Source organism: Ornithorhynchus anatinus, chromosome 5, assembly GCF_004115215.2.
Source record: "Ornithorhynchus anatinus isolate Pmale09 chromosome 5, mOrnAna1.pri.v4, whole genome shotgun sequence".
In the NCBI taxonomy this organism is placed as follows: Eukaryota; Metazoa; Chordata; class Mammalia; order Monotremata; family Ornithorhynchidae; genus Ornithorhynchus; species Ornithorhynchus anatinus.
This window is the reverse complement of record NC_041732.1, coordinates 11,324,585-11,341,068: the sequence shown is the minus strand read 5'-3', so window position 1 is coordinate 11,341,068 and position 16,484 is coordinate 11,324,585. Positions and strand designations below refer to the sequence as shown.

The following is a 16,484-nucleotide window of genomic DNA, read 5'->3' as shown; positions in this document are numbered from 1 at the left end:
TTCCTAGAATTTATAATAATAATGAAAATAATAATAATTGTATTAAGCACTATGTGCCAAGCACGGGGGTAGAATCGAGATGATCAGGTTGAACACAGTCCCTATCCCCCACAGGACTCACGGTCTCAGGAGGAGAGAACAGGTGCCTAGAGAAGCAGGGTGGTCTAATGGATAGAGCACGGGCCTGGGAGTCAGAAGCACCTGGCTTCTAATCCTGGTCCCACCGCTTGTCTGCTGTGTAACCTTGGGCAGATCACCTACATTCTTTGTGCCTCAGTCACCTCATCTTTAAAAAGGGGATTAAGATTGAGCCCCACGTGGGACAGGAACTCAACCTGGTATCAATCTCAGTGCTTACTACAGTGTTCGGCACATATTAAGTGCTTAGCAAATACCAGAAAAAAATTATCTTGCTCACCATTCTCTCTATGACTGGTATTTATTGAGCATCTACTGAGTGCTTGAAAGAATACAACAGAAGACATACACATTCTCTATGCTTAAGGAGTTTACAATCCAAGGGGAGTGATATACAGAAATTATTTACAAACACAGTACAGTACTTGTAAGAAATCATTTTACGCATGCATGCAATATCGATCACAGTTAAAATACTACAATGTAAGTTTTCCTTAATGTGAACCTCAAGAATGCAACCCCTGCCTTATAACGAGAACTAGGAGAAGCAGCGTGGAGAGAGCGTGGCCCTTGGAGTCAGAAGACCTGGGTTCTAATCCCAACTCTGCCAGTTGCTTGCTGGGTGACCTTGGACGAGTCACTTCACTTCTCTGGGCCTCAGTTTCCTCATTGGGAAAATGGGGATTCAGTACCTTTTCTCCCTCCTTTTAGACTGTGAACCTCATTCGGGAAATTGTCCTAGTTGCTGCAGAAGTTGTAGCATTAGATGGCTGCCATGTTTATCAGAAATTTCCAATAGTTTGCAAATGTCCAGTTTTCAAGTGAGCAATTATTAAATCAGGTCCAGGGTAGAATTTGGTGGGCTCAACAGAGGTATGTGTGAGCACCCAAGATGTGAAAAATTTTCCCCGTTAATAAACCAGGCACATCTGAGCCACCTTGAATGACTCTGCCGTATTAATCACTTTGAGGGAAAGACTTTATTTTGTCAGTTGGGATGGGCCAAATTTTAAAGTTGTGGGTGCTTTTAGCAGTGTGACTGTGTTAGATGTCTCCCCCCCCCCCCCCCCCCCCCCCCCAGGTTAGGACTTGTTAGCGCAGTGGAAATACAGGTTGTGTCTTTTTCATTTCAATGTTTACCATCTGACCTTGGACACATATTTCAGTAATGCTCTCTTGAACATGTACCTATGAAACCAGCAAGGTCCATTTTTTCCAAAGTCAGATTGCTTCTTAAGTAGGTGTGGACGTTCCAGGTTTTTAGGATGGAGATGACAAATAATCAGGGAGGGAACAGCATTCAAAGCCACCCCCTTCATCACAGTGACCTCACCTACGTCAGCCCTCAGAGGTCTTATTAAGAGCTTTTATTTATTGTACACGGGAGCATCCTTTTACCTATTAAAGAAAACCTTGTTTTATTTATGGCTTGTTTGAAAAACTATTAATTATGCTGTTCATTTGGAAAGAGCTGTTACAATATGCTATGTAAAGTATGACTAATAATTGAATTTAATTTTTGTTTTAGGAACTGTACATTGCCGTAGGAATCTCTGGCGCCATCCAACATTTAGCTGGGATGAAGGACAGCAAGGTAACTGTTTGCCCTGCCCCTAAATACAAGAAGAAACAGCTGATTTCTTCAGATCTTTAGATTAAATGGATAAAATACTCTTCGGCTGTTCACGAGGGTCAAAATAGTTATTTTTAAAACTTGGTAGTTGAACCAGTCATAGAAAGAAACTAAGAGAAATTGAATCCGTGTTAAAAAAGAATTGAGCTGAACGCGTGGAGAGTTGAAAAATTAAAAACTGGTAGTTGAGGTTGAACTACTGCCATTCATTCAGTGGTATTTATTGAGTGCTTACTTTGTGCAGAGTATTGTACTAAGCGCTTGGGAAAGTACAGTTCAACAATAAGCAGTCACATTCCTTGCCCACAATAAGCTTAGAGTGTCCTGGTATTTGACAGGAGGCTTGTGCAGTGGCTGACACTTTTTCGGAGTGAGGAAGGAGCAGAGGCTTTGTCCCTGTCCTATCTCATTCCCATCTCTCAGTGTTGTCATCCAGGATATTACCAATTTGTGGAAACCTGGTATCACTGAGGTGAACCTGGTATCACTGAGGAGAAGCAGCATGGTGTAGTGGAAAGAGCCCAGGCCTGGGAGTCAGAGGATGTAGATTCTAATCCTGGCTCTGCCACATGTCTGCAGTGTGACCTTGGGCAAGTCATTTCACTTCACTGTGCCTCTGCCACCTCATCTGTAAAATGGAGATTAGGATTGTGAGGCCCGTGTGGGATAGGGATTGTGTCCGACCTGATTACCTTGTATCTACCCCAGCGATTAGAACAGTGGTTGGCACATAGTGCTTAACAAATTAGTATTATTATCATCAAGGGAATTTGCCCACCTGGTTGGGTGAGATCACCCATCCCTGTTGGTAGTATTTTCCTCCTACTCCAGTATTGCTCTCCTCCCACCTACTGAAGCTCACTGCCTCAGATTCAGCAACCCTACCACAATGGGAAATATGGACAACTGGGGTGGTGTAGTTGGTGTTTAAAAAAAAAAAATGCAGACTAGAAAAGTTCATGAATCTCTCCTCAAGGCTTCTCTACTTCTATATCTCTGACTTCTAAAATGACATTATGAAAATAGATTTTAAATACTAAAATATATGCATCTAACAGTTACAAAGGAATGTGTAAAATACTAGGATTGACTTATTTTATAATTTAAATCAAACCTGGAAATACTCTACAATGATTCCATAAACATTTAATTCCAAATGTGACTTGTTCATTCACGCTGAACAGTGTTGATTTGCATTATGAACCTCCTATTCCACGAAACCATGGTTGTTTCTGTCACTTCTGCATTTATCCATTGGAACGGAAGCAAGATATGAAATGATAATAAAACCTTAAAAGGTTTAACTCCTTACTTGCAGAAGTGGATTCAATGTGCCCTTAAATCCTGTAAATGGTACAGTCTAAGGCTCACCTGTAATCAGATTTCAGAGTAGATTGGAAGGTTTCTGCCAGGAGTTCAGAAGCAGATAGGGGTAAGACTTCTTAAATTCCATATTTTGGCAGTCTGAGTTGAGACCTGACTCCCAATCCTGTTGCCAAAATCCAGCCACAAGTTGCCTTACCTCTGCAGCCCACGTTTTCTGGCTTAGGCTGCTTGGTAGCGGGAAGAGAAGGAAATAGAGTCGAATCTAGAGATGGATGGAGAGCGATTTTGAGATGTATTTTTGTGAAACAGGACCGCTGAGTTAATGGAAATAAAAGCCGTCCTCAGTTTGCGAGGGTCTTTCCGCCTCATGGTCATTTCTTCTTTGCCTGCAAAAATTAGCCCAGCCAGGGGCTCTGCTCTCTTGGACCTAACAGTGGTCCCCTAGAGACAGACTAGAACAGACCACACGCTTGCAGAGCTCTGCCAATCCTTCTCAGTGCCAAGCCAAGCATCAGGACACTCAACAAAACCGTGCACGTGTCTGCTGTTAGCAGCCTCGGAGCTGGAGGAAGCCAGGGAGGATTTGGCTCAGACTTCAAGTGGCTTGGCAGCGTCACACGCAGGCGAGATCTGTCACTCACTACTTCAGTAGGTCTCAGGAGGACTTAGGTCTCCTCAGATGGCACAGCCAAGCTACACATCTGCCTAATCCAATCGATCAGGGTTTTAGGGAAGGCACTCGCATTTTCCGTATTTGTATAGCGTTTTTATGTTTCCGAGGCCCCTTTACCATCAGTCAACTCATTTTAGCCTCAGAATGTCTCTTTGAGGCAGGGAGAAATAGGCATTGTCTCCATGAGGAAAATGAGGCACAGATGGGATAAGTGACTTGCTCAGTCAGGGTCATTCAGGTGGCCAGGATGGGATTAGAATCCAAATCTTCTGACTTCCAGCCTGATGCACTTCCGTAGACCTTGAGTTTGGGAAATTGAATTTTGGCGCCCCGGCCCTATCAGTTATTAATGCTTGAGATGTAGGGGGCCATGCAAATTCCCCTGACCCATAGCCAAATTTCTGTCTCTGAACCCCGCACCCCAGGCAAAGCGGGATTTTAGAATTCAGAATCCTTACCGTGAAGGATAAATTTAACCTGCTACAACCTTGAGAGAAAGATGCCATCATGGTGTCAGGTTCCCACACAGAACCAAAACACGCTGACTCATTGTGTCAACACTCCCATATCCTCCTTTCTTTTCCTAATCTCTCAATTTTAGCCCGTGTCCAGGACGCGTCCACGTCACCCATGGCCCTCGGTTTAGTTCGTCTCCATTTGTGAGCGTGACTTTTTAGTCAGCTAGTCAGCACTGAGCTCGATTCAAGAGAATCAAGTCGGACACAGTCCCTGCCCCAGGTGGGTCTCAATCTTAGGAGGAGGGAAAAAAGTTATTAATCTCCATTTTATAGCTGTGGAAACTGAGGCACAGAGAAGTAAAGTGACTTGCCCAAAGGCAACATTATAGGCAAGAGGCGGAGCCAGGATCAGTACCCAGGTGCTCTGACACCCTAGCCCGTGCTCTTTCTACTAGGCCACATTGCCTTCTTGCTTATTTACCGTGAATTGAGAAAATCACATAGTTTCTGTGAGTTTCCATTTTGTAAGAGAAAAATGTGGATTAATGTTTTAAAATTTGCAATTTGAGGTCATGTCTCTGGTTGAATCTCTAAATTTTGTTAGAATAATTTACTTAAAATTTGGTTCATTCTGTGGAAAAGTGTACACATTGAATGAATTACACTCACTTTTGTCATTATGTATGATTTCACTACATATTTTGGTTAGAAAGCTGTTAGGGAATTAGGGAAAATTCTTCCTACAGCAGGAGCCTGCCTGAGCTGCGTTATCAGAAACTCCTGACCGTTCGCTTTAATTAAAGTGCTCAAATAGCTCTCTTCCCCCTTCACATCCTCATGGCACAGTGGATAGAGCACAGGCCTGAGAGTCAGGAGGTCATGGGTTCTAGTCCCGGCTCTGCCACTTGTCTGCCGTGTGATCTTGGGCAAGTCACTTAACTTCTCTGTGCCTTAGTCACCTCATCTGTAAAATGGGGAGCGAGACTCAGAGGCCCCATGTGGGACAGGGACTATATCCAACCCAATTTGCTTAGGACATAATAAGCACTTAGGAAATACCATAATTATTATTGTTATTATTATCCCCACTCATCTCCCACTACAGCCTAGTTCACACATTTTGTTTCTCTGCCTCATTCTCATCTCCCTCGTTGCCACCCTCTTGTACATATATACATACCTTTATGTTATACTGTTTTCTACTACCTATAATTTGTTTTAGTGTGTCTTTCTCCCCTCCTAGATCCTCAACTTCTCCAGGGCAGGAATCATGTCTAGTAACTACTAGACTCTCCCACAGCTCTTAGTAGAGTGCTTATGCACAAAGTAAGTGCTCCCATGAATACTTCTGATGGAGTCTCTCAAAGCTTCGCCTTCCCTGAGATGAACTGAATAAAGTAATAATACTTTTTATCAAGCACTGGGGTAGATACAGTACAATCAGATAAGATACCATTCCTGTCCCACGTGAGGTTCCCAGTGTACTGATAACGCAGTCGCTGGAGGTTTTTGAGGAAAGATGCACAAAATGAAGTTGGAGAAAAAAGATCCAGAGTGATGTTTGGAATGTAGAAGGGAGGGGAGACTGAAGGCAGGAAGGGCTGTGAAGAGGCCGATGTGGTACTGGAGTTGGGATTTGACAAGCCCTTGGGTCAGCATGATGGCAGTCCGGATGGAGAGGAGGAGGTAGAGGAAGGAGAAACAATGGAATTTGGAAGTTGAAAGGGAGAGATGACAGTCGAGGATATTGCAAAGGGTATATGGGCTTGAGGGACAGGGAGGATGGTGATGTAGTCAACGTGATGGTAAATTCAGAGAGAGAAGATGATCTGGGAAGGAAGAAGAGTTCAGTTTGGGACACGTTGAACTTGAGGTGCTGGGAGGACATCCAGGAAGAGGAGGCAGGAGGAGGTGCAGAATTGGAGAGAAGGGACCGGGATGGTGAGCTAGAGAGATGGTAGTTGAATCTGGGGAAGTGGATCAAAGAAGTATGCATCTGTAGCACAAATATAAAATAAGCTTTGAGATAGTGCTGTGGAAATCGGTGTTTTCATCATGTCCCTGACGGTAGAGGGATGAAGTGTTTCTTTGTAAGCAGCAGTGTGTGATTTAAGTATTAATTTGACGTCTTTAAGTTCATTTTGGGCAGGGAACGAATCTGCCAACTCTGTTGTATTCTCCCAAGGGCTTAGTGCACACAGTAAGTGCCCACTAAATACCATCGAATGAATGGCTCTCACATACTTAGTATGTTTCACCAAAATGTGTTTGTTTTGGGGAAGAGGGGGTGAAAACCTCACATCCTCTTTTGAAATTCCTCTGAAGCACCTGGTATCTTAAAGTGCTTCATTTTATTGGAAAGTAGCTTTTGTTTTTTTGTAATAGGGTGATATTAATTTGACTTCATGCCCACTAAACCACAGGCTACAAACTAAAAATGAGCTTGCAAACTTTTACATGAAACGGTACCTAGTTTGGGGGCTGAGACACATAGGTACCTACTTAGGGGTGACTTGCAGAGTAAGACCAGATTTTTACAAATGTAAAAAAAAAAACAAAACTTAGTAACCGTGACAGAGGTCTCAAGTGAATATTTTTCTTCTGCTGTGAATTATCTGGCATTATGAATGCACTCATTTAAGACTATGTTTTCAAAAGAAGTCCATAAAGCCTTTTCAGGGCATAATGCATAATTTATTTGTACTTTTACAATTGAAAAATCAGTTTTGTGGAAGATATGCTTTGTGTTGTATTTACCAAATCAGTTAATTTTGATCCCAAGCTGTTGGATTTTTTTGTTTCATTCTAAAACTCAATTATGAAATCCACATTTTATGTTGTAAAATAAATCATTCTTCTGGACAGTGAAATTTGCATGAACTTCTCATACTGCAGATATGGAAATTGATGGCAGTTATGCTGCAACTAGTCCATGGAAGAAGTAGAATCCATTATGGTCTTTGCTTGCCTTGATTTTATCCAGTAAAAGCTCAACATGAGAAATGGAGAATGAAAATATTTATGAATTAAAATTTACAGTAGAGGCTATTGTTCTACTGCATTAGCCTCTTCCTAGTTTAAATTTTTCTTCTTAAAGAGTGTAGTTTAATGTGGAAATTGAAATAGTTTTCCACATTTAACATTGCATTAGACCAACAAAGAGCTTTTAGTAATATTATTATTATTACTGTGTGTTAAACACTGCTTTAAGTGCTGGGGTAGATACAAGCTTATCAGGTTGGTTACAAGTATCTCTCCCATATGGGTCTCACAGACTAAGTAGGAGGGAGGACTGGTATGAAACCCCCATTTTCCAGATGATGAAACCGAGGCCCAGAGAAGTGGAGTGACTTGCCCAAGGTCACACAGCAGGCAAATGGCAGAGCTGGGATCAGAACCTCTGACTCTGAGGCCCTTGCTATTTCCTCTAGGCCACACTGCTTCCCTTTAATGTATTAACTGTCATCCCATCATTGAGCCTAGGTGTGAAAATAAGAAATTACAATAGACAAAATTATACACCAAGTTGATTAAGCTTTTCAAAGCATATTTAAATTTAGTAAAAAACAAACCAAAGCTCTACAAAAATGATGAAAATAAAATTAGATTTTTAAATCTAATCTAATGGTCCAGTGGAAAGAGCACAGACTTGAGAGTTAGAGGACTTTGGTTCAATCCTTGTTTCGCTACTTACCTGGTCTGTGACCTGGGGCCAAATCATGTGTCTTCTCTGTGTCTCCGTTTTCCATCTGTAAAGTGGGTATTCAGTACCCATTCTCCCTCATACTTAGACTGTGAGCCTTATGTGGGACAGGAACTGTGGGTCACCTGATTATCTTGTATCTACGCCAGCACTTACAGGCTTTGTCACATAGAGTAAGCACTTAGCAAATGCCACTGTTATTTAAACTTAGAGCAATTTTTTTCCACTACATTGCTAGCATTTCAATGAATTGCCTTTTGAAACCAGTTATTTTTTGTGAAAGTGAAGCTTTTTCAGCACTTAAGTCCAGTGGAGAACTCGGAATAGGAAGATGCACTTGGCCTCTCAGGCAAATTTATAAGCCATTTTGTCTGTGAATGACTTCCCTCCCTGGTTGTTGTAAAGTTATTTTTAGCGCATGAATAGTTGTGGGGGAGATAAGGGCTAGGAAGGAGGGTCATGTCCTTATTGGGGTGGGCCTCCTTGAGGCAGCCCCAGAGTCCAGGCTTCATCCTGCTTTAGGTTGCTTATAGATTAAAATCTCGAAGAGCCGACATTTGTGGTTTTCAGGGACTGTTTTTGCTCTACACCAACCAGGACCTCATTTTACCTAAAATAGGATAGAACTGCTAGGTTGTTTAAGGAAGGAGAAAAGATCTGCTGTATTTGTGGTCTTTTTTCTTTATCATCCTTCTAGTGCATATTAGTGATTAATTTTCCCATTTACTTTGCAGACGATTGTTGCCATTAATAAGGATCCAGAAGCTCCGATTTTCCAAGTGGCAGACTTAGGAATAGTTGCAGATTTATTTAAGGTAAGCTCATTTTCAATTTTCAGTCAATCGACAGCATTTGTTGAGCACTTATTATGTGCAGAGAGCATTGTACTGAGCGCTTGGGAGAGTACAGTACAACAGAATTAGACACGTTCCCTGTCCAACAAGCTTACAAGCCAAGAGGGGCAAAGACTGTCATTCAGATCATATTTATTGAGAGCTTACTATATGCAGAGCACTGTTCTAAGCGCTTGGGAGAGCAGTCTAACAACTAACAGGCCCATTCCTGCCCACAGTGAGCTCAAAGTCTAAAGGATCCGATACTTTGTCATGGATTCACCCATTAATGTGTCTTCATATCCTTTCCTTTTGCCCGAGTCTTTCACAGAGAACAAAGTACGTTTAACCATCATCTTTTTCTCCAGAGGTAGTAAAGGGATGCACTGTGTGAATCATGATCATTCAGGTGGCCTCTCCCAAATACCTTCAGTTCTCTTCTTGGTAAAGTTTGGGGGGTTGCCTCTCTGGGTAGTAGAAGGAGGTCAGAGTTGAAGTGGCTTTAATGATTTTCCTACTTGCTGGTAAGGACTTAATTAATTGAGAAAGGAGGGTCTGTCTTGTCTTTCCATTTTCCTTGCAGGTGAATTGCCATTTGAGAAGCAGCATGGCCTAGGGAATAGAGCATAGGACCGGGTGTCAGAAGGACCTGGGTTCTAATCCCGGCTCTGCCACTTGTCTCCTGTGTGACCTTGAGCAAGTCACTTAACTTTTGGGCCTCAGCTATCTCATCTGTAAAATGGGGATTAAGACCCTGAGCCCCATGTGGGACATGGACTGTGTCCAACATGCTAAGTTTGTACCTACCTCAGTGCTTAGTACAGTGCCTGGCAAGTAGTAAGTGCTTAACAAATACCATTTAAAAAAAGCCTTGATCTAGTATAGCTCAGGATGGTGATGGTGACTTCAAGTATCCTTATTAATAAAGATTTAACCAGCAGAGCTTTTGTAGATTATAGTTAATACCTGAGTGGCTCTTCTTCCTGAAGATGACCTTGCAGAGAATGCAACGTCCCAGCCGGCGCCAAAAATCAGGCCCAGAATGACGTGGAACTTTAGTGCTGTGCTTGGGGAAAATCATTAAAAATATTTTCATATCATTTAAAGAACACCACCACCCGGCAGGTGATAACATTTCAGCCCTAAAACAATAGATGATTTTATTTATAACATGCTATGTCCAAAGGGGTTGAATTTTGCTGAAAGTCAATCAGTAGTATTTGTTGAGCACCTGCTGTGTGCCCAACCACATACTAAAAAGGCTTAGGAGTTTGCAATGGAAATAAAAGATACAGTCCCTAACTTCAAAAAGTTTATAATCTAAAGGGGGAGAAGGCAAACACAGATTTTTTACCAGATAATAAAACTGGCAAATAGGAAAAGCAAAAATTCTGCTGTGCTAAATAAGAGTGTGGAAATATAAATAAGTGAATTCCTAGAGCGTATAGATCCAACCATATGTAGAGAAGCAGCATGACCTAGTGAAAAAAAAACATTGGCCCAGAAGCAAGAGGATCAGGATTCTGGTCCCAGCTTTGGCACTCACTTGTTGTGTGACCTTGGACAAGACACTGTACTTCTCTGGGCCCGTTTTCTCATCTGCTAAATGAGAAGTACATAGTCATCATCATACCTACTTAGACTCTGAGTGCCATGTGGGACAGGGATTTAGTGAGTCCAATCCGATTACATAATATCTACCCCAGTGTTTAACAGAGTGTTTGGCACATAGTACTTAATAAATATCATTATTATTATTATTATCATCAATAATATGCATAAGTGCTGAGGATGACAGTTGGGATGACTCAATCTGAGGTGGTGGAAATTAATTAGAGAATGCTTCCTGGATGAGGTAGGATTTCAGATTGGATTGGATAAGGGAAGGGCTGTGGTTTAGTGGGTTTGAAGAGGAAGGGAGTTTCAGGCTGCATGAAAATCTTAAGCAAGGCTTCAGAGGAGGGAGCGGGAAGAGTGATGTACAGTAGGGAATTTAGCATTCCTTACGTCTACTCCTACATTGTGGAAAATACAGTGGCAGGGTGAATGAGAGAAAAGCCTTCTTGTCATCCAGTTTGAGATGTACCAAGAAATGCAGTGTATCTTAAAGGAAAGAGCACAGGACTGGGAATCGGGAGACCTGGGTTCTAATCCAGCCTCTGCTGTTTTCTTGCTGAGTGACCTTGGATAAATCACTTAACCTCTCTTTGCTTTAGTTTCCTCCTCTGTAAAATGGGGATTAAAGGCTTATTCTCTTTCCTTTGTAGACTTTCAGCCCTGAGTGGAACAGGGACTGTGTCTCACCTGGTTATCTTGTTGCCTACCCCTAAGTACATAGTAAGCACTTAATAAATACCGGAATATATGCCAGGTAGCTTTACTGTTGGAAGACAGAAAACAAAAACTGTGAACTATTGACCTGAAGGGTCTCCATCAGAGGTTTTTCTTACCTCTTTCCCAATGCTTAGAACAGTGCTCCAGTACTTAGAACAGTTCTTGGCACATAGTAATTGCTTAGCAAATACCATCATCATCATTTCACTCTTTTATTTTGGGGCACCCTGGGTTGCATTCTTTGCTCCTCCCAAACTTATTCTTCCATCTCTGATTCATGACTTCCACTTGAAGCAGCGTTACATAATGGAAGGAACACGGGCTTGGGAATCAGAGGACCTGGGTTCTAAATCAGCCTCTGTACCATGCCGGCTATGTGACCTTGGGCAAGTCACTTAACTTCTCTGGGGCTCAGTTACCTCCTCTGAAAATGGCTATTCAGTACCTGTTCTCCCTCCTACTTACAGTGTGAGCCCTGTGTGAGAACTGGTTAACTTGTATCTACCCCAAGGCTTAGTACAGTGTTTGGCACATAATAAGTGCTTAACAAATGCCACTTAACCCCCCACATATAACTTCCTCCCCTCCAAATCCTGATTCTCTCCATTTTCAAAGCCCTCCTAAAGAGTAACCCCCTTGAAAAGCCAATTTATGACTAATCCCCAACTACCTATTTAAGCCAGTCACCCCATCAATCCCCTAAGCATTGATGAGTATATCCCCTAATCATTTGAAATAGCTTACCTTTGACCTCGGGCAGGTAGGGGTTGCCGCATACACTCAAACAAGATCGCTTTGTCCCTTCCCATACAGTTCTCTGAGATATAAAGTGGACCATTGTATTTTTAGTGAAGTAGATCTACCAAGTTGTTGGTGATGATGTCAACTGTAAATAGTCTTTTTAAAATGAATGATTCTTCTCCTGTATCTTATGTGATCACTGTGTAATCAGTGATCTGTGTAATCAGTAAAGTCTGTATGAAGTTTATAATAAGGAATTTGATTAGGTGAAAATAATGGTTTCTGTGCAACAGATTATTCTTAGATTTTCAGCAATATCTGCTTGTCAGTGACCTCCAAATCTATCACATACAATCCCTTTTTCAGAACCGATACTTCTGCGAGATTCACAGATAATCAGTCATATTCATTCAGCGCTTACTATGTGCAGAACACTGTACTGTTTGGGAGAGTACAATATGCCAGAATTCTTTGGAAAGATCACTTGTTTCACTAGTAAACATACAGATATTTGAGTGTATGGACTAACATGAGATCTAATGTTTTCTATGAAGCCACTGACCATTTGACTACAAATACTTCCATGCTTTGTACTTGGAAAAAGAATGTTCCTAGATTAGAAGAGGAAAAGAACTGTCTCTTTTTCGTAAAAATTCTTATTTGGTCAGTTTATAAAATATTGGGAGATAGCTTACTTGAAGAAAAAATCATTCTTTTTTGAGTCTGAAACCAGGGTTGTTTCATTATATAAAACATTTGTAAACAATTATGATCTAATAAAACTAGCAAAGAGTTTATACTCATTAATTTTGTTTGGAGATTTTGACTTTTTAACTGAACTTAACATTTCTTGGATCCTAATGAGTAGGTGTCACCATGTTTAAATTAATTAAATGGAAATCAAGACCATTTTGCCCTGTGATACTATCAAACTTATATAGTAAGTCAGTCTCTCTTTGCACTGAAAGAGGTGGCATTTTTCTCTCTAGAATAATAAGAAATCCTGGAAAGTTGAATGCAGCATAGCTTATGACTGAGGGATAAAGCATGAATCTGGGAGTCACAAGGTCCTGTGCTCCACTACTTGTCTGCTCTGTGACCTGCGGCAAGTCACTTCGCTTCTCTGTGCCTCAGTTACCTACCTCATCTGTAAAATAGGGATTGACTGTGAGCCCCGTGTGGGACAGGGACCGTGTCCAACCTGATTAGCTTGTACCTATCCTGGTGCTCATAGTAAATGCTTAACAGATACCATTAAAAAAAGAAAAAAATCGGTATTAGATTTAACTCCTGAAAACTACGAGGAGATAAGGGTCAGTGTATACTGTATTTACGTAATTACCTCCACAGCATAATTTCACATCCACCCACTTCCTCCCTCCACCCAAATTTTGGAGAAGGATATGAAACATTGTGAGCAGTGACTGCCACAGATACAGGCTTGAGCTGGGGTAGGAAGAGTCAGAATGGACCTGCGCCAATGATACAGGCTTTTGCAGGCGAAGGAATTCCTTCATTGAGTCATGTGCACTCTGAGGGAGAAAGAGGATTGTAATACCCACCTCCCACCCCTCAATTTTGGGTTACAAAACTTATGCTCAAAGTGGGGGGAAAAGAATCCAATATTTTTTTAATCACGAGAAAAATCTTTGAGCACCTTTAGGAGTTGGGCTCTAAAAGGTTCATCATAAATTATCAGCCCTGTTACAGGTCACACTTGAGGATCTATTAGCATGTAATCTGTGGGCCTGGCATGAGCTCATAGTATATCCACTGAGGAAAGCCAGTAGAAACTCCTGCCAGAATTTAATTCCATTCCTGAACTAATGCCTGCTGGCTCGGCAGTAAACATGGGCCTTTTAATAAGCTGGAGACAAAGTGACATTCGGAAGAAACAACATGTAGACAATTTCCTTAATAAATTTTGTACGAACACATTATTTCCACCTAATGGAAATGTGGATCTCCTAAATAATTAAGAGGCTATATTCATCAGTGGTGAATTCAGCTGGGATCTCTGTGCAGGGGCAACCTGCGAGCCCTTGAAAGACAAGGTAATTGATATTTTATACGAGTGGCTGGGGTTGGTTTTCAGCTGTGTACCCTATATAATATCCACCAACTGTTTACATGCCCAACTACTCCTTATTGTAGTAGTCAGAAGTACAAAGCCGCTAAACTTGGAAAGCTTGAGTTGCAGGTGGCAAAATTGCGGAAGTTGCCATGGATTGGTATTAACTCTCCTTTTAACCGGAGCCAACTAAATCCATTTTCCCCTTTCTGTGTTTTTCTTATTACTAATTTCCTGTCTCCCAGTATCCTGATTACCATCTGTATTTTTGTTCGAATGCCTACTTTTCACTGTGGGGATTTTGTAACATTTACTCTTCATTCCTTTTGTTCTGGGGATGAGCCGTATTCTTGTTGAAAATTAATAAGAGAATGAGGCTGTTTTTCAAGTTGTGCCCAAGTGAAAGCTATTTTTCCCTTGTTTGGGATTGCTTCTAAGACATGCAGAAATTATTTTGCTTGTTAAAAACCAAAAAAAACTACTGAGGTTAGAAACATTTTGTAGCATCTGTGGTATATACTTTTGAAGCTTCCGAGGCTAGCGATTAACTTTGAAGAAGGTCCTTGCTTTTTCAGTTGTCGCATATGTGTTTATTGAAGTGCATTGGGGTTTTTTGACCAATCAGAATAGAAGCACTTAAAATGAATTGTCAAGGGGATTTATTGAGCGCTTACTGTAGGCAGAGCACTGAAGTTTGTGCTTAGTAGAGTTGGAAGATACATAATCTGCCTTCAGCTCTGCCACTTGTCAGCTGTGTGACTGTGGGCCTGTCACTTAACTTCTCTGGGCCTCAGTTACCTCATCTGTAAAATGGGGATTAAGACTGTGAGCCTCACGTGGGACAACCTGATAACCTTGTATCTACCCCAGTGCTTAGAGCAGTGCTCTGCATATAGTAAGCCCTTAACAAATACCAACATTATTATTATTCCGTGAGCTTACAGTCTAGAGGGAGCATCCAGTCCTGTTCTTTACTATAACTTCTAATGTATGTTATGGGGGGAAAAAACCCGAACTTTGTCAGTCATTTTATTTCCAATTTCTCCACCTGACAAAGAACAGGAAGCAATGGCTTGTTAAGTTGTCCCAGACACACACGAAACCTGTGAGAGTTGCAGTCGTATAAAACCTGACGGGTTTGAAAATCGTGCACTGTAGCACTTCCCTGATCCATTGCGGCACATCCGTAGTTTCTTCGGTAACGCAGCACGCCAAGCCCAAAAGGCCTGTTTTTGGAAGACCATTCCCTAATTCTCTAATTGCTCTCTAACAAAAATACAAATTGATGGCAGGCATTTTGAAACGACTGAGGGTGGAAAGTGGTCCATGGGGGTACATTCATTCATCCCATTGTATTGAGCGCTTACTGTGTGCAGAGCACTGTAGTAAGCGCTTGGGAGAGTACAGTATAACAATAAGCAGACACCTTCCCTGCTCACATAGAGCTAAGAAAAGTTAGGCTTTTGAAGAAGCCCTTTGTGTTTTAAAGAGGGACAGTAGCCTTCAGGCCAGTTTCTCATCTTGCACCAAGTCTTTCTTTTAACTCAGCAAAGCCCTTCTTCCAGCGATTTTCTTCCAAAGACTTCTGATTAATTGTTTGCTTTTTTAAATTTGCAGGTAGTTCCTGAGCTAACTGAACTGTTGAAGAAGAAATGAATCATGCCTTAAGGGGAAAGTATCTGGCTGAAATCACAGAAATTCAGGGGCATTGCACAGAAATCATTCAGAGAACTCAGACATCTAATAGCATAATTTTTTTTTCAAATTGTGAGATGCCTGGATTTCTTTTCTGGGAGTATTAACAATTTCTTTATTCAATCATTTTTGGTTGCAAACATAATTATTTTTAAAAGTTTTCTAATTCTGTAATAAAACTTATAATAAAGTACTCTATGGCCTTAAATCTGATAATGGAGTTCATCTGTGTTATTTAGCTTCTTAGAAGCCAAAATAGTGTGGTTTAAATGTGATTACTCATTTAATACCCATTTTTCCTAACGTGCTTTACTGCCTCCCTTCACTGAAAGATCTTTTAATACTTCCATGAGTTGACATTTCTTTCTTTAAAAGGCAAATCAGATGGAAGCATATGGATTATGTTGGCAGATACAGAGTTAAAACTAGAATTTTCTAGCGAAACCTGGATCAAATGGGTTCAGTATTATCTTAAATTCTGGTCTTCCCTGAGTGACCATAGCCAACGTAATATAAACACTGATTCGAACTCTGAAATTTTAAAATTAATTTGGCTTGTATTCAATTTAATTTTGCAGTGTTATAGCCCTTGTCATCTTAAAAATAATTTGTAGGGGCACACAAGCAGTTGCTTTGACCGAGGATCTACTATAAAAAAATATTTGGGGACCATTAATGTTTAAAAAGTTGTTTGAAGGATGCATTGGCTTTTTACTTGCTCTTATGATCTCTTCTGTTCACTGAGACTTCGTTAGAACCTTTGGAGGCAGCCATGTTGTTGCAAACTTTGCCACGCAATATCCCCTTAAGCCGAGCAAATTTCCAAAGAAACCATTTTAGAAATGACAGTAGTAGAGGAGCAACGTGAGTTTGTGGAAA

General features: G+C 41.1%; 1 protein-coding gene across 1 annotated transcript in view; it reads left to right on the top strand.

The window, feature by feature from the left end:
• Window positions 1-15,818, top strand: part of ETFA (electron transfer flavoprotein subunit alpha) — a 60,375-nt gene extending 44,557 nt beyond the window's left edge. Inside the window, exons 10-12 of the mRNA XM_029065775.2 lie at window positions 1,667-1,732; window positions 8,666-8,746; window positions 15,528-15,818. Of these exons, the coding sequence (XP_028921608.1) occupies window positions 1,667-1,732; window positions 8,666-8,746; window positions 15,528-15,566 (186 nt within the window). The 3' untranslated portion in view covers window positions 15,567-15,818. The remainder of the gene's footprint in view (window positions 1-1,666; window positions 1,733-8,665; window positions 8,747-15,527) is intronic.
• The last annotated feature ends 666 nt before the right edge of the window (window positions 15,819-16,484 follow it).